The 18,691-nt window shown below is 43.8% G+C and overlaps 1 protein-coding gene across 4 annotated transcripts in view; it reads right to left on the reverse strand.

The window, feature by feature from the left end:
* The window catches only part of GRIA1 (glutamate ionotropic receptor AMPA type subunit 1), a 296,626-nt gene that overhangs the window by 94,052 nt on the left and 183,883 nt on the right, over positions 1–18,691 (reverse strand). For all 4 annotated transcript variants that reach the window (XM_029942986.1, XM_029942984.1, XM_029942985.1 and 1 more), the window contains one exon: positions 10,589–10,693. In XM_029942986.1, coding sequence (XP_029798846.1) covers positions 10,589–10,693 — 105 coding nt within the window. The remainder of the gene's footprint in view (positions 1–10,588; positions 10,694–18,691) is intronic.

An 18,691-nucleotide genomic window follows, 5' to 3' on the forward strand; every position in this document is an offset into this window, starting at 1 on the left:
AGGACTGGCCTACTGTGGACCACCCAGGCAACACCAGACAAAAAAGCAAGGATCTAGGCATCATATCATACAATATTGGATACACAAGGCTCTAAATCATCAGTAGATAAAAATAGCAAGAGGTAAAATGCCCTCTATCCAAGTCCTCCCAGCCCTATCCCCATGAACATCCTCATCATGATGGGCTGAGCCTAGAAATTGCCCCATCTGAAGAAGGGGCGGGTTAACTGTTAATGCAGCTAAAATATTTTGTACAATGCAAGCCAGGCTGTGGAAATTGAATTCCTTGCAGTTTTTCACAAGGTCAAATCCCTTTTTCTTCATGTCTATTAACCCTTCTCTTTCTGAGCTCATTCTGAATGGTAGTTGGAATCATACAATTTAAATATTAAATTCCTTTTGCTTTAGTTTTATATTTAACTCTATTTTTCCATGTAGATTTAACTTCCTATGTGATTTTTATTTTATCCTGTATCATTTATTTCTCTTATTTCCAATTATAAACTATTATAATACTGAGTATATATTAGTGCCTAAAAATATTGGCTGAAAATATTTTTTTTTAAAAAATCAGTAAGTTATTTATACTGGCTCATTTTCCAAGGGTCATTTTCCATGTGCAAGGCTCTGAGCTAAAACACTGGTAGCATTGTGTGGGAGGTTGAGAGAGATACAAACAAGCCTAAGAGGTAGTCCTTGCTCTGAGAAGTTTCCCAGTTTATTTGGGAAGACATAACACATGCAACACACAAGGTCATGAAGAATGGATGGAGACACCTTGAACATGTGCCAAGATGTGAAGGCAAGAATCTTCCCAGATATGTAAGTTCAATGGCTTCTAGGTGTAATATAGGGTTAGCCCAAGAGGGCAGTGGGCATAGGTAGGTAGATTTTTTTTCTAATTTTGGGAGACAGAGAGAGAGAGAGAGAGAGAGAGACAATACCAAGCAGCTCCACGCTGTCAGTGTGGAGCCAGGCATGGGGCTTGATATCATGAACCGCAAGATCATGACCTAAGCCTAAATCAAGAGTCAGACGCTCAACCAACTGAACCACCCAGGTGCCTCAAAGGATATTATCCTGAAGGTGACAGGGAGTCATGGAAGGTTTGGGAGGAGCAGAATGGCATGCCTAATACACACACACATACACGTAAACACACACCTCTGTCCTGTCTCTCTATATCTTTAGACAGTTGTGTTTTGTTCTGGGGTTCTTCTGACTGTAGATGGAGGGTGAAATAGGAAAGAGAACTGGAAGTGCATATGCAGAGGAATGAGCAGACCTCCCACCAGCTAGAACTCAGCCCAGGCTCACATAGCAGAGGCCTGTGCCAGTGGTCAACTCAAATAGCACTGTCTCCTTGATGTCTTTCCCAGTTGCCTCAGTTGGAAATAAGCCATTATCTCTGTGATCTCACTGCCATTAACAACAACAATGATAACTGCCAACACTGATTATGTTCTTGCTATTGTCAGATGCTAAGTGTTTTAAAGTTTCTGTGCCATTTCATGGGCAGTTTGTAACCTGCCCAAGGTGATGCAGTTGGAAAGTGGCTCTGCTATTGTTGCTAAGAGGGGACTTGGCTTCCACGATAACATAGAATCATTTTAGCTAACATTTTTGAGTGCTTACTGGGTTTTAGCCACTCGTCTATGTTTTATTTAGTTTTTTATGTTTTAACTCCTTCCATCCGCACAAAAACCTATGAGGTGAGTACTTTATCATCCCCATTTTAAATGAGAAGAAACTGAGATGTGGAGAAGTGAGGCAACTTTTCCAAGGTCATGGTCAAATCATGGAGCCAGGATCTGAGCCAGGAAGGTTGACTGCAGGTCCAGTAAGCTGCCAGCCCACCCTTGAATGCCCCATGGGCTCTGTGGTCTGGCTGTTTGTATGCCTGTCCCCATCTCTCCACAATGCTGTGGGTTCCTGGTGGACAAAGCCAGAGGTCTATTCCTTCGAGGATGCTTTACTTAGCACTACATGTTCTTCCACAGAGGAGCAGCTCAGGAAATGTTTGTTAAGAGAATGTGTGCTTCCAAAAAGGAGACAGTGGAACCTACGGGGTGCTGAGACAGTCTAGAGGCGTGTCTCTCAGGACACGTGGTCAGGATCTACCCTCAGTGCAGGCAGATGCTCAATATTGCCCATGTGAGGCACTTTTAGTCAGCATGGAAGGAGACATTTCTCTCTAATGACAAAAGAACCAAAAATTTGGATTTCTAGAATGTCAGAGAAGGAAGAGGCTTGAAGAATCATTTCTTCCAACCCCTTCCTTTTACAGAGAGGGACCAGGGGACAGGCACAAAACCAGGATGCAGTCTCCACTCCTTCACTTTGCTAGGCCAGGGCTCCCTGGAACCCTGAGGCATATATGGGGACCTTTCCTAGGCCACTTTTCTAGGAGGTGGGCAAGGGGTCAGGAAATCAGAGAGAGCTCTGGGTTCCCCATCCTACCTTCAAAGCACTCAGTTCTGTTTTTTATCTCTTTCACATACTTGGATCCCTTTAAGAGTGCACATTTACAAGGAGCTTTCTGGGTTGAAAATATGTAAAACCACTATTGTAGTATATCATGATGCAAGTTTTAAAAGAACTTCCAAAGCACTTTCACAACATTTAACTCTTTTGCAAATAGCACAGACAGGGGTGGGATTATTTTCTCTGTTTTATAAAGGACATAACTGAGTCCCGGCGAAATCAAACAATCTGGTTTATAAATATAGAGATTATATAGCAGATTGGTAGCAGAGCATAGGAGCCAGGGCATGGACCTCAAAGGCTAGGTTATTTAATGTAATCAATACTAACTTAGGAGCAGGTCTGGCAAATGTCATTCCCACCCCTCCCCTCTAGAGATGATGCTTTCGCTTTCGCTTTCTCTTTCACTTTCTCTTCCTTTTCCTTATTCCCCTCCTTCCCTTCCTTTCTTCCTTTCTACTTTCCTCTTCACAATTAGCTTCAGGTTTAGCTCCTCCTAATCAAACTATCAGTACAGAGTAAGTTGCCTCCTCTGATGCACAACTAATTTCTGTAAACTCTACAGTGTATTATTACATATTATTTTTTTAAGTGGGGGCTTGATAGTCAAGAGATTTATCTCTGGCATAGATGGACATGGTTTAAAAGATAGACTTTCCTGGGGTGTCTGGGTGGCTCAGTTGGTTGAGCTTCTGACTTTGGCTAAAGTCATGATCTCATGGTTCATGGGTTTGAGCTCTATGTTGGGCTCGCTGCTACCAGGATGCAACCTGCTTTGGATCCTCTGTCCCCCTCCATCTTTGCCCCTCCCCTGTTCACACATGCACTGTCTCTCTCTCTCTCTCAAAAATAAATAAACATTAAAAAAAGGTAGACTTTCCTAATTACTAATACTTGGCCAGTTACCTGATCTCAAAGGGCCTCGGTTCCTGCTTTGTGAAATGGACAAATCAAGGATATCTGTCTCTTGGGGCTCCCATGAGGATGGAATGAGTTAATGAACAGACAAAGAGAGCTTATGTGGCTTATATTAATGCCTAGTCTAAGGATAATGCCTAGTTGAAGGCTACTTGGCTTCTATAGTATAAGACATTTCAGTATCAATTTACTATTGAAATTATCACTCTCCAAAGAAAAAGTGTATTATTATAGAGCATTTCTCAAATTCATTTAGCAAAGTAACCCTCTTTACATGCAGAATGTCCTAGGAAAGTGCTCCCCAAACCACAAAACATGGCTCTAAAATCCCAAGTTATTTTGATAAAGGGTAGGGGAAAAAAGCAAGATAAATCCATTGTAGCCTAGATTTCTATGACTTAGAAAGAGACTTTAATTTTTAAAGATAGTGGTCCTTCAAAGCTGGTATTGTGGCACTAGTTGTTAAACTGGGATCTATAAAATTTATTGTACAGCTTGGTTTATATACAGTTTCCTTGATATCAAAAGCTAGAGGAATGGTTAAATGTTGTAAACAAGTTTATTTGATGTCTAACCCTTTTGCAGGGAAATAAAACAATATCGCCAGTCAAGAGAGTGGGGCAATGTCAAAATCTGGCCTGCACCTCATGTAAGCTACCAGCTGAGAAATCTGGTTCCACAGTTCAATAAAAAGAAAGTTGGCAAAGAGGTTTGAAGAGACACTGCACTTCAGAGATGAGAGCAAATTTCCCTTTCTTAGAGAAATGGGTTGGATTATCATACAGCACTTTGATTCTCTACTGAGGATATGCAGGACCTTTGATTCTCTCTGAAAGTAAATCAGAGCTAGTGGCTGGGTAAAGACTGGGGCCCACTATTCAGGAGAGGATTTAAACAATTCTTACAGTGAGAGGTCCTCTCCTGGGGCCACTTATAATTTTTGATCTTCTGTTTCCATCTACCTCTAAAGATTCTTTGAATATAGGAAATGAGTCTAGATGATAGATCAGATTTTGTCTTTTTAGTGAATGAAGTCTAAAAAAGAGATGATTATAGAACAGTAAATTCAACTGATCTATCTTGCACAGTCAGCAAGTCAGATTTACACATTTGTATCCCTTGGCTTCCTGTAAAGCCACAGCCCTGGGACCTCCCAAAATGAAATCCATTATAATACACTTTTTAAAAGTAGGTGGCCTATTGTGGGAAAGTCAACTAGATGACAAGCAAGGACTCTTGTTCTTTTTTCCTGTCATAGAGGTGTTGGTGGGAAGTGGCTCCCTAGCCAGAAATTACATTTCCCAGCCCACTGGGCATCCAGGTGGGCCAGAGGATTGGGTTCTGGTCCATGCAATGCAGCACAAATGATGCCCATCTCTTCTGGCCTGACTTCCCCAAATCTCTATCACATTTTTTGCTTTCTTTCTTCCTTGTCTGTTAGCTGGATGTTGATAGCCAGAATGATGCAAACATACAGAGGAGCCTCTATAAGCCTGAATCTTAACCAGAGCCCTCAGCCCAAAAACTGGTCACCTGGTGAATGAGAATTAAATGTGTATTACCTTAAAGAGCTATGAATTCAGAGTTTACTGTCACTGCACCTAGGGTTATCTGAACTAACCCACTTAAAGAATTTGAGCTTAATATGTTTATTTATGACTTTGAATTCTGCTTTAAGTGCTACTTAAAAATTTCCAGCATTTTTTTTTCCTACTCGCTGGCAGATCTATGGAAATATGGGCCAGAATAGTATGCACCCCGGTTGCCCAGCAACATCCAATAAACTGTCCACTCATTTAATAAAAAACCACTTATTTTTATGTGTGTCAATATACTGCAGGGGCTGAAGGTATAATAAATAGCACGACTGTAGTCCCTGATTTTAGAGAGCTGACATTTTCGTGGCAGGGTGATAGAGAAGAGGGGAAGAAAGACAATATATATCCAGGCCAGGGGTCAGCAAACTTTATCTGTACAGAACCAGACAGTAAATATTTTAGGCTCTGTGGGTCATATAGTCTCTGTCGCAAGTCCTTGTCTCTGCTGCTATAGTGCGGAAGCAGCCACAGGTAATATCTAAACAAATGAATGTGGCTATGTTCCAAAGAAACTTCATTTATGTATGGATACTGAAATTTTATTTTGGAAGATTTTCACATATGAGTTGTCTTTTGATTTGTCTTAACCATTTAAAAATGTAAAAAATGACTAGCTCATGGGCTATATAAAAGCAGGCAGTGGGCCCAAATTTGCCTTGCAGGCTGAAGTCTGCCAGCCCCCTTCTAGATCAATAAACCAACGAGCATATATCAGAGAAAAAAAAAATAGAATGGGATAATGGGATTGTACCAGATGGTCGGGGGCCACTTTAGAAAGCTTGGTCAAGGCCAGCCTCTCCAAAGTGACTTCACTTGAGCAGAGACCTAAACTGCAGGGAGACACAAAACTGCAAAGATAGAGAACATCAGCTAAAGGGATGGAAAGATGTCAGTGTAGCTGCACAGTGATGAGCTGGCGAAAGAGGAGCAACAGCTCACGCCAGAGGGAAGAAGCATCTAGGGTTCTGAAGGTCAAGGTAAGGAGTTTTATTTACCTGCAGCAGGAAGCCAGAGGAAAGTTTTAGGCAGAGAAGAAATAGGACCTGATGCATATTTGAAAATTACTGCCTCAGTTCTTGTGGTGAAAAATGGCCTTGTGGAAAGGCAAGGATGTAGATAGCAGGGCTAGGTGATAGGTGAGGAGGCTCCTGAATGCATCTAGGCAGGTGTGGAGGGGCTTGGGCTCTGGGGTCAGCAGTGAAAATAGAAAGAGGTAGTTGGGTTGGAGCAATGTCGTAGAGCTTAAGAGGATTTGGTATGTCCAAGGTTGGGCAGCAAAGATTTATGGAAAAGCTTTTAAAGATCATATGGAATGGAAAGTTATGAATTCTTTGGGACTTTAGATTACTTTTGACATCAGCAGGACTTTGTGTCACTTTTAGTTTGCTTTCCTGCCCACGCTTTCTTTTCCAGTTACTCAGAGGGTCAAAATCAGGATAAGAAATCCAGGGCAGGGCAGGAAAAGGCAAGGCAGGGCAAGGGGACTCAAGTCAAGTTGTAATGAGTAGTAGACACCTGTAATCAGGTCAGAAGATAGCCACAGGGTTGATGATGATGGTAAAGATGGTTAAATTCACAGTGCTGGGCCCCTGATGAAAGACCTTGGAGAATTTTCCCCAGACTTTTCCCTTGGCAGTCATTTATCAGAATTTGTGATCCTGCCTGAATCTGACGAGGTATTTTAGATCTCAGATAGAGATCTCTAAATCAGTACCCCCTGGTGAACAAGATTTCCTGAGGATTTAGCTTTAGCAGAACCAGTGCCAATTCCACCATCTGAAGCTGCTAAATGTATGATGGATGGATGGATGCTTGGAAGTGTGCACATTTCAGTGGGATGTCAGATTGGACCCAATACCTAGAGGGTGTGTTGGCACATCAGTCAGTGCCAAGGATATAGGCCAGAAGATCAGGAGAGTGTCCTTGAGGCCACAAATCAAGCAGCTGTACCTCCTCTTTATTATATATATCAGGTAAGGCCATGTAATGTTTACCGAAACAAGTACAACTAGGTCACTCTTGAATCTGAGGAATTACTTTGCTAGGAGGCTGATTGAGTAAAAGGCCTGAAGCCACAGATGTGGAGGAATTGATTTTCTCCAAGTCAGATTCCCTGTAAACAAAGGATGCTTGAGCCCACAGCCTAAGCAAGAATTTAGTCATTGGAAAGGAAGTTGAAAAACAGCCTTGGGATCTGAAAAATAAAGCACAGCCATTTGCTGGTGGATTTTAAGATTACTCTGTTCTTTCTGTTTGGTGATTTATCTATTCCATGGGCTTGTAAAGCCTGATTCATTCAAACTCAAGGCTGACAAAAAATTAAATTAAATTAAATTAAAATTAAAAATTCCTGTGGCCTAAAGAAGGGAGTTTAAACAAACAAAACGTGTGCTGAATGTCCATTCATGCCAGGCACTGGTTTTCTGAATCCTTCGCTACAAGCTGCAGAGGTAGGAGGCACTGTTTCATTTAATTCTGACAGCAACCCTGTGCAGTACAGGACATTATTCCCCCTTTTGAAGATGATGTAACTGAGGTCCAGGGAGGCTAAGTAACTTGTTCTACGTCATGTGCCTACTGAAGAACAAAGCAGAGACTTAAATCCTGGCCTGTTTGTCTCCAGAGCCCAAGCTTGTAACCATTCTGCCTGTGTTTCTCACCAAACCACCTCATGCACCATGAGCCTCCCAGCTCTAAAAGCTGGCCTTCTAAATGTGCAGACTCTCGAGCCTCATCTCTCTTCTCTTAAAGCAGAATGTCCAGGCATCTATGTTTTTAACAAGTCCTCCAGGTAATTCTTCTATTTGCTCAAGTTTGAGAACTGCCAATCTTGCTACAACGCTGCCACCTCTCCTGAGGAGAGTTCTTGATGAAGTGTAGATTTGGAGGAGATAAGGAGGCTTCCCACAGTCTCTGGTGAGGTTTAAGGTCAACATGAAGGGCTGAGATCCCTGTTCCCAGGGGTAGTGATTGGAGAAGTTCCCACCAATGGGAAGTTGGTCCACTGAGGAGGGTTCCTAACCCCACCTGCACTGAGGGAGCCAAAGTCCAGCCCAGAGAGGGACAACTTGACTGGAGGGGTGAGGTTGACAAAGATTCTGTCACATGCATCACCTTCCATGGTGTCAGTGCTAAGAGAAACGAAGGTTTGCACAGCCCACCACCTCTCATTCATTTTAAAGATCCAGAGAAGTTAAGGCCACCCTGCTGGGTGATGGCCAGGCTGGGGTAGAAGCCTCTGCCTTGTATTTGTACTTACCTCATTACCACTTATATCCCCAATATACCCAGCCTGCTGCTAATGGGTAGGGAAGAATCTGGCTTTATTTTCAACCACCTCATTACACTGCAGGGAATAGAACTGGATAAACACCCATGTTTTAATTTTGACAAACACACAACTGCTATATGTAGTATACATGAGCCAATTTTGTCCACCAGGAAATAGTATTTCTCCCCCTGAGGGCAGGAGGCCATTCTGAGGATTCTGAGGGAGAGCCCAGGTCCATGGCCAACAATTTTCTGTGTAGGAGCTACCTGCCTGCCTGCCCAAGGCCTTACACAAAAGAACTGCTTTTATGTTTTCATGTACAATGCAGGGGGTGACACTGCCACTTCTTCTCTGCATCTGAAAGGAAGAAGGGCTGGGGAGGAGGTCACATAACTGGTGTCCCTTCTAAGGGCAGCAAAATACTCTGAGCTCCTCACTCCCCCACAGTCATTGGAAATGTTCCAGTTGTGTTCTTGAGCCACTCAGCTGTGGCAGTGGCTACAGCAAGATGAGTGTGGCCTGGAGAGTCATGGGGCATGTTTCATCACAGCTCACTGGGAGACCTTAGGTGGCCTGCTGGGTTGGCCTGTCTCAGTTTACTCATCTAGAAAAGGGGGGCTATGTCAGGAAAGCTGATATTCTTCACAACCACAATAAAGAACAAAATGCTTTGAAAAAGATAAACAAGTCATCTCAGTGCTTTTCATCTTTAGTCACATAATACCTCCCTGAAATTTGCCTTACCCATTAGTAACCACTCACTGAACAATGATCAGGTGCCAATGCATACATGATATGTCTCCATTTTATAGATGTGGAAATTGAGGATTATAAGAGCTAAGTAACCTAGCAGATGCCTTTCCCAGCACAGGAACACAGGCGTTAGTAGAACAGAGGATAACAGAAATGAACTCGGAGTTGGATCATTTCTGGATGAGCATCACTTGCAGTAGATTTTGTCCCCAAGGACAATGCCTTTGTGCAATCACCATGCCAAAGGTTTCCTGAAAAGTGGTTATACTCCTAATGGCTATATTTATAGCCAGATAGAGAGCCCTTGTCTGGCAACTGCTGAAAGTTAACACGGGTAGTGGGCCTACTGTAGCTGATTCCTGAAGTGTGCTGAGTAGAAGGTGGGAAATGGGTTCTAGGTCTCCAGAGTGTTCACAGTCTAGGAAGGAGTATAAGATGTATGTAAATTGCACTGCAACAGGGGACAGTGTGCTGGTGTCTTTGTGACATCACATGTGCTGTGGGAACACAAAAGGACAAGAGGTGGTTTCTGTTGGGTGAGGAAGGAGTGATGATAGAGAAGTCATTGAATCCTGGCCTTTGTGACAGGCAGAGTAGTAGCCCCTCTGAAGATGTTCTTGCGCCTTTCCCAGAACCTGTAACATGTCACCTTACATAGCAGAAGGGACACGGATGACACTCTACTAACATTCTGCCATACTATGCAATGCCTCTTACCACTACATCATGCCATCATAAAAAATAAAAATTATGATGGAGGCCGTGGGAAAAATAATAGAGGCTGCCATGAGGCATAACAGGAGAGGCCCGGGAAAGCTTCCCTGGGAGTGACATTTACTCTGAGTGCTTAAGGCTGAGGAGGAATTGGCCAAGAAAAAGAAGGGAAGGGGGCAGAAAGTCCCAGGTAGAGGGAACAGGTGTGAAAGCTCCAAGGTGAGAAAGAACATGATGTATTCAAAGAAGTAAAAGTCAATCAGAATGACTGGCATCAAGAGAGAAAGAAAGAGAATGTCCAAGGTCAAGGGTGGAGAGATTGGCAGAGGCCAGACAACACAGGGTCTGGTAAAATTGTGAATGCTTTTCCAAGGATTTGAATGTTATGCTAAAAATTAATATGCATATATACTATATATTACATATACAAACACATACATATTTTTCACTCCTTCTGTATGGAAAATGGAATGGATATGACCAAGTGTGGATCAGGAGAAAATGGCTAATGTCATCAATAACCACATTCCCAAGTTCTTCAGAATCCCCCAGGGATAGCAGTAGCATTTATACACATCTATTTATATTTTCAAAGTACTTTCCCATCCTTTGGATCTTCACTAGTACCCCGTGACACAGGTAGAGATTTCATCTCCATTTTGTAGATGGGTGAATCAATTCTCAGAGAAAGGAACTGACTTGCCCAAAGTCCCAGCTGGTTAGTGGCAGAGCTGAGTTAGAATCCTTGTTGCCTGAGTCTCCTCAGATCCAGTCCAGGAAAGATGGGCTCACAAGGCTCTCCACTCTGGCCCTCTCCTCTCTCTGGAATGGAAGCAAAGGTGGCCTTTACCTTTCGGATGCCATCATGCTTCATTTCAATCACATGGAGGGTGTAGTTGGTCCGGCGTCCCTTCTCATTAAATTGAACATTTCCTGTCAAGCCTTCAAACCGCACCTGGAAAGCAAAGCCAAGTAGTAAACAATGAACTCAGAAGTTCTACTTGTACTTGTTTGCTTTTTCTGCTGAAGTGAAAGTTCAGAACCTGAGAAGCTTATATAGGATGAGGTCTCGGAGTAGCATGATCACTAAAAAACCCCTTGCCCAAGGCAGATATGGCTATGGGAGCATGGTTCTCTTTCCTACCAAACTGAGATTCATACTTAAAACCTTTTACATCCATTGCCTTAGGCAAACAGTAACAAGGGATCAAAGTAGATTCTGATAAGAAATCTCTGTGCCATCCCTAATCGAACACCTCCCATCATGACCACCGACATGGGCAGCACCAGCCTCTGAGACACAAGCCTTTAGTGGAGAAACAGGAGGCCTGCAAAGGAAAGGGAGTCAGGAGAAGAAGTCGGCCTTATGAAGCCTTGGGCCAGGCTTGAAATGGTTCCTTGGTTCCCTTGTGAGGCTGGGAAATAAAATATGTGCGAATCTGAAGACCTGAAATTGGAAGACCTGAATTTGACCCTGGGAAACCAACAGGCCTTGGGATATTTGCCTTTCTTGGCCTCCAGTTTCCAAAATTCCTGCCCTGGCTACTTTAAACGGCATACCAAATGTCAAAGTGCTGTGAAAACTTGAAAGCACCTGAGGAGAGCCCTTCATGTTAAGACCAGTGCATGCAGGACTTGAAACAAATCTCAGCTTTAAAGCAAAACTTGTATTCAACCCCAAATATGCTTCATGGGGTCTATTTTCCACAAATGAATCAGATCAAACTTTCATGGCCTTAACTATTCAATCATATAAAAGGTCAAGTGGTCAAAATGTGGGATTCAAGACTTTTAGGGCCAAGTCTGCCACTCTGGAGATGATCGGTAAATCTCACCCAAGTCCACTTTCCAAGTAAGGATGAGTCTAGCTGTGTATCATCTGCCTCAGGTACAAGGGACCACATTCTCTAATGGTGAGTCACCATGTGTTCTCATATCAGTCCAGCCTAAGGCCAGTGAGGTGAGTCTCTACCTATAACCAATATGAACCTGGTTCTATAACCCCACATTGTTTATTTCTCCCCTTCAAATAGCTTCAAAGGAAAACTTACAGGGTTTTATCTTTTTCTGACAGTAACCAGCTCCTATGCCCTCAGATGATATAAGGATAGTTGGGGTATGTGTATTAGAGAGAAGGGATGAGGTAGTGGAAAGAGAGACAGAGGGGGTGGGGAGAGAGAGTGAGGGAGGGAGGTGGGGAGAGAAAGAGAGAGAGGGGCTGACTGCTCTGAGGATGACCCTCTCATCACCTTCTGGTCTGAAGTCTCAGAGGGGAGGCGATGACAGGTCTAGAGCGCTGAACAGATTGTACAACAAGATTTTCACTCTCTCAGATAAAATATGGAGAAATCCTTACTCTGGAAGAGCATAGGCTGGCTTTGCTTTTTATAGAGAAAACAAAGCACAGATCTTCCTAGAAAGAATAATAAGAAGGGAGCTATTCCAATCTGTTAGCAACGTCACCTTCTCACCTTGGTCATCTCTTGCTCATCTCTGGCTTCCCATTCATTCAGGTTTGAGAAAGGTAGGCTAAGTATGGGTTTAAGTAACTCATTTGGAAAAACAGACTGAGGCACATGTGCAGATGAATGGGTGGTAGAATGATTTTTCCCAAACAGAAGGAAGTATGCCATTAATGATCCAATTGGACATCTATGCTTTGGCCCTGGTCTCAAGTATCATGCTAATTATCACTGTGGTGTTTTAGTATAAATTGTGTAGTATTTCTATGGCTCAGTTTCCTCATTTGTTTAATGGGACCAGTTAGGGGTTAATTATGTCTTAAGGTTGTTTTAAGGATTAAATGAGATATTTTACAATCAATGCTTGCTGCACGGTGAATATTCAGCAAAGGCCAGCTGTTATTTTTATCATTTTTTTATCATTACTAATAGTGTAGATAATAACTACCACCATTTGACAATGTTTTATGTTCACAAAGTACTTTCATGTATATTCGTCTCCACATACAGGAACCCCCGGAGGTATGCCATTTAGGGATGATCTTTACTTACATGGGAGAAACCAGAACTCTGGAAGGTAAACTGGTTTGCTCAAGCCTTAAGACTTTTCAGTGTCAAAGGCAGGGCTAAAATCCAGAGCTTCTGCTATATTCTAGCATATCCACTGATGATACCAAGTGGCGTCTCAAACAGGGGACAATGCCATGCTGGGCTCTGAGTGAACACAGAAATGCACGTAGTAGTATATTCTATGTGCCTACTACTGCCGCCCGCTGCTACTGGGGCATTTCCTTGGCCATGCTCTGTTAATTCCTAATGATGCGGCCATGAACAGGTCACTGAGCCTATCTGTTTCTGAGTTTCCTCCTCAAAGAACTGAAGTGTTTAGTATATTGCCTGGGACAATGTAAAATGTGTATTATTTAAATGATGAGGAGGATGATGATGGCATCTACTATTGTAGGGTAGTAAGGTGGGTAAGGTATGCAAAAATAAGATGATTTTAACCTTGAAACCTTGAGTCTGGTAAGTTTTTAGAGCAGGGACTTTTTCAGCAAAGATGAAGGTTTTGTCATTGTCATTCTACAAGCCTTTCTCAGTTCCCAAAAAAATCATCATTAGCAAAATTCTCGGCCCTCTATCTGAAGGCCTCTTGCATTGCCACAGTGTTTTCATAGGAAGATGTTAATTTGATGTTCACAGGGACCCAGTAGGGAGCAGTAACAGCAGTTATTTTGCCCATTTTACAGATAGGATTATTGAGACTCTGAGTGTATGGTACTTGGGTTCAGCATTCACAGTAAGTCATGAGAGGTCTGGGACAGCTGTAGGCTCTTACCATCTAGTTGGGGAAGCCAGGACTTACACACACTGAGATAAATCGAAGTATGGGAAAGCAGACATCTCAGAACTACCCTTCCATGATGGCAGAGCAAGGAGAGGTCAAGAGAACGACTCAGCCCAACTGCTTACATGGATAGTCTAGATGGACTCACAGTCAGAAGAAGCAGCTTCTCAGAAACATCCACTTTGGGCAAATCGGGAAACTGCTGTCCTATTCATCACGGGTGAACTTCTTGGCCCTCATTACCACAACTCCCCTCCCCCTCGTATTCTAGGGAGACTGGGGTCAAACTGAGCTTCCCCTTGGTTCCTGCTTCCTGGAACTCCCGTCGCCATCCTGGCGCCTGCCAGCTCCCTCTGTGAAAAACAGAGACTTAGCCGTGGCTTCCTGTAAGTGGTACTGGGTGCCAGCTCAGAGTCTGCCGCTCTTGAGATGCTGAAGCACAGTTTTTCTTTCCTGCCTTGAGCTAGGAGAGTGCTACATAGTGTTTCTACTACATGAGGCATCAACACTGCAGACTTCTCCGCCCCCTATTCCTGGGGGAGGCAGCAGAGATGCTCTGGACCCAGGACCTCTGTAACCTCTTTGTGGCTACTTTCAAGTAGATCTATCCTCTTGTCCCTGGCCTTCCTGAGTGCTCACTGGGTGTGGGAAATCAGGGCCTGTGGTCTAGGTCCCAGAGGACCACATCCTGGTTATTCTGGCCAGTGCAAGTCACAGGACCCCTCTGAGCTCCCACTTTCTCATCTGCACAATGGGAAGAACAACTTGACTTTAACTATCTCCTTCAGTTGCCCTGATGTTCAAAGAAGCTTATGCATTATTCTTTTTTAAATCTTTTTTATTTTTAAAAATTAGAACCTTATAACAAGCCAACGAGGCAGGCAGTACTAAGAAGATGATTATGTACATCCAGGAGATGAGGAACTCAGTGCCATGAAAGTTGAGCACTTAGTCCAAGATCCCTGAGCTAGAGCTTGGTGGAGCCATGGTGAGAACCTACCTCTTCTCTTTCTAACTTCCTAATAGCCAAACATGAGGCCCATAAATCCTTGCTAGTACCTTGACTTTAGTTTCCTGCTGGGTATCATATATATATCTACATTTACATCCTCCAAAGTCCGATTCACTCTTTGTTCAAATTTATCCCTCCCTTAAGGCTTTCATGACCATCCAACTCAGCTGGCTTGGGACAGTTCCAGGCTACAACTCTTGTTCTCGAATAACTGATAATAGCTTTCTCTTTCACTCATAAGTGTCCCAGGCTGGATGATAAATTATATGATCACATTTAATGCTTAGACCCATCTTACAAAAAGGCTTGTTGATACCCAGATTCCTCAGTCAGGACTTCTCAGGACCTGGTCTTCCATTCGAAAGTGGGTCTTGGGTCCTGAAAGGCAGGAACTGTGTCTTGTACCCCTATTACCCATGCCACCCAAGATCTCACCTACCAAAGTGCTGAGAATCCCTTCACTTTGATATGCTTGAGCACTGGCTGACAGATTGCAAACACAAAAACCGAGAGTTATAATTATTATTTAGGGCAAATATTCTTCACGTGAGGTCTTGGGATTGGCTTCTAGGAGTAATATGGTCCTTGGACTCCTGGCCATACAAAAATATACATATGTACATGTGTGCATGTTTCTGGGAAAAAGAGTCCAGAGCTTTTAAAAATAATATCCTCAATGGGCTTATGACCTCCAAATGCTAAGAGCCTGACTTGGGGAGCTGGATCTTCTCTGTCAGCCAGAAGCAGACTTATGGACACCCGAATGTCTACTCCTTCCTGGAGCACTGAGGGCTTCCAGGACGTGGGCTCATTACTATTCTGAATGGCTCCCTGGATGTCAGGCATGGGGCAGGCAGGCAGGTGGATGATTATCTTCACTCTGTTGCTGGGGAAATCACAGCAGGGTAAGGGGCGATGGGGGTGCACAGATATTACCCAAGGCAAAGCACTATTGCTGGCTGGACCATAGCCCTTGTGTCTCCCCTGCTGGGCTGAACCTCTGAGGCTTCAGAGCAGTTACATATACGAAGTGAGGTAGCAAGCAGATGTGGGTTGGAGTCCCAGTTTCAACACTAACCAGCTATATAATTTTGGGAAATTTTTAAAATATCTCTGAAGCTCATTTTCTCCATTTATAAAGCACAATTAATAAAACAAGCTACCTCAGAGTATTATATTGAGGATTCAGTGAGTTCAAACATGTAAAGTATGTTCAGAACCTCATGTACATAAGAAGCCCCTAATATATCAGAGCTGGCATTATCATTATTTTTATCAGCACCATCTCTAACCAGATGAGCTAACTAGCCATGACCATTATTGTTACAAGAGTGGGCTTATTCCTTCAGGCCTCACTCACATGCATCCCAAAGCTGAACTACATAGACCTCTTCCCAATGTGTGATCTGAAGGCCAGTGATTAGGGAAGCAGAGACCTGAGCCCTCAACCACAGGTTCCATGAACTGAGTATCAGCGGAATTTACCCAGCCTGTTGTGGTCCGACAGTTGCTTCCTAGTGGCATGACTGTATTTTAAGAGATGGGTCTAGAAGGTGAAATGTCTGGACAGTGACCATGACTATGTATGAAAGGCCGTGAAGCTGAGTGTGAACAAGCAAAGGTCCAAGGGGTCATGGGATAGGCCTGAGGCATGAGGAGGCCGGATGGGAGTCTCCTCCAGCCTCTGCTGCTAAGCGATGTGTCCCTGGATGAGTCACTGCTACTCTGGTCAGCTGCCTCATCTATAAAGTAATGGACATGGAAATCTGTAATCTCTAAGGTCTCATTCAGCAACAAGTTGTGATTCTGGATTCTTAACAAAGAGTTAAAAAGATCAGAATGTTGGAGTTTTGTGTTTGTGGCTAGTTCTCCCCTACCCACACCATCCCCCAGTAGAGGTTGAAGAGAGTTTCTCTCATCTCCAGTGCTTGGCTCCAGGCCACAGCACATCATGGGCTCTTAGGGAGCAGCTGACTGGCTGCCAGAGAGGCAGATAGATACATGTTTTGACTCAAAGACAATATAAAAGAGGTCATATTCTTTGGCTAAGGCAATTGTCCCCTCCCAAACCCCACTGAAGGCAGAAGTGAAGGATAAATGTACATTCCAACCAGAAAGATGGATTAGACCATAACAGAGGAAAAGAAGCTTAGAATGTCCGAAGACCGCTGAAAATTGGGAGTGGTCTTTCTAACTTCCTCATTATCAAGGACGAGGAAAGGGAAGTGTGTAGGAAATATGAATGAGTATTTCAAGGTCACTCAGAAAGCCAGGGGTCCAGCTCTTCTGCCTCCTGGTTCAGAACCCTTCTTGCTACCTGCATTGTCTCTCAGGCTTCATCATGGTCATGGTGACGTCAGAATATCCTCATGACAGGGAAGACATTAAGATGGGAGAGGCAGAGGAGCGGGGAGGGTTGTGAACCTGAGGGCAAGTCCCAGGGCCTTCTGAAACCAGTCTCACATTGCAAACAGAATCTGTCTCGACTGTGGAGTCTGGAAGAGCATTTTAAATAAGTCAGAAGGCGGTGCTGCATCTTTGGCCATCATGCAGAAGCTGCCTGATGTCTGCTGTTGCTGCTCGGTGAAGGGGCTGCCCTCCACAGAGATGGGGAGAAAGCAGAAGGGGCTCCTGGCAGACCCCTTAGTGTGTTCCTCCCGTCATCACAAGGCTGCTGCTTAGCCTCATTCCCAAGGATGGAGCTACATATTCTCCTCCATGTAAAGACACTTCATCCAAGCTGAGGAACAGCTGGTGATGTTCCTTTCTCGGCTCTTTCCCCAGGTTGTGAAAATTGCGAGAGCTGTGCACGTGTGGTTGGAAAACAAATGGGGACGGTTGTGCATTTTTGCTCTACATTTCTCCCTCATTCAGAAACATTCTTCTCCTCTCCCGGGAGCCCAAATTCACCTTCTGTTGAATGTAGTCTTAAAAGTAAAACCACTCTTGGGGCACCTGGATGGCTTAGTCAGTTAAGTGTCTGACTCTTGGTTTGGGCTCAGGTCATGATCTCATGGTTCATAGATCTAGCCCTGCATTAGGCTCTGCACTGATAATGTGGAGTCTGCTGGGGATTCTCTGTCTCTCTACCTCTCCCTCACTTGTGCATGTTTCCTCTCTCTCTCTCCCACCCACCCCCCAACAAAAAACACAAAAAAAGTAAAACCTATCATATCCAGGCAACTCCACTGGATGGGGTAGAGGGTTGGTCATGAGTAGCATCAGCACCAAAATATTTTGCTGTTGCTGGCTTGCCACTGTGCCTGAAACTTGGACATTCCTTTTAGTTGGCACTGCCCTCTCTGCCCACTCCCTTCTGGAAATACAATTCTCTATTAGGAGGCATCAGAGGCATCAGGTGGTGTAGTCTATCCATCAGCAGCTCAAGAATCACAGCCTGGGGGCGCCTGGGTGGCTCAGTCGGTTAAGCCTCCGACTTCGGCTCAGGTCAGATCTCATGTTCGTGGGTTTGAGCCCCGCGTCAGGCTCTGTGCTGATGGCTAGCTCAGAGCCTGGAGCCTGCTTCCAGTTCTGTGTCTCCTTCTCTCTCTGCCCCTCCCCCTCTCATGCTCTGTCTCTCTCTGTATCAAAAATAAATAAAACATTAAAAAAAATTAAAAAAAAAAAAAGAATCACAGCCTGAACTCGAGGTGTTTCTAGAGACTTCTAGAGACTTCAAGAGACTTCTAGTTGCTCTGAGGGTGAAAAAGCTGAGGGCAAGCTCCCAGAAGCTTCTAAACCAGGAATGTCCAATACACAGCTCACATGTACCACTGTCTCATCCTGCATGCATAGCAGACATATCCCTAATTGAATATTTATACTCTTCCCTATGGAATCTAGATTCAGTCTAAGAGTACTTTGCATAGTCAATTGATTAGAATGGGCATGGCCATTCCTATCCCTGTTCTTTAACTGTTCTTCAGTGCAAACAAATTGATGATTGTAATGCTGAGAAGCAAGAAAATGGGATCAGGAAGTACTGAGAAGCATTTTCAGGATCCCCTCATGAAATGTGCACAGAGAGCAAAGGTAATGAAGACAAACAAAAAACCAGGACAAGAGCTGAAATTCTCCAGGAGACTGCTAAAACGGCTTGTTTCATCCCTACGTATTTCAAGTCCCTTTCCA

This window comes from Suricata suricatta, chromosome 6 (genome assembly GCF_006229205.1).
Source record: "Suricata suricatta isolate VVHF042 chromosome 6, meerkat_22Aug2017_6uvM2_HiC, whole genome shotgun sequence".
In the NCBI taxonomy this organism is placed as follows: Eukaryota; Metazoa; Chordata; class Mammalia; order Carnivora; family Herpestidae; genus Suricata; species Suricata suricatta.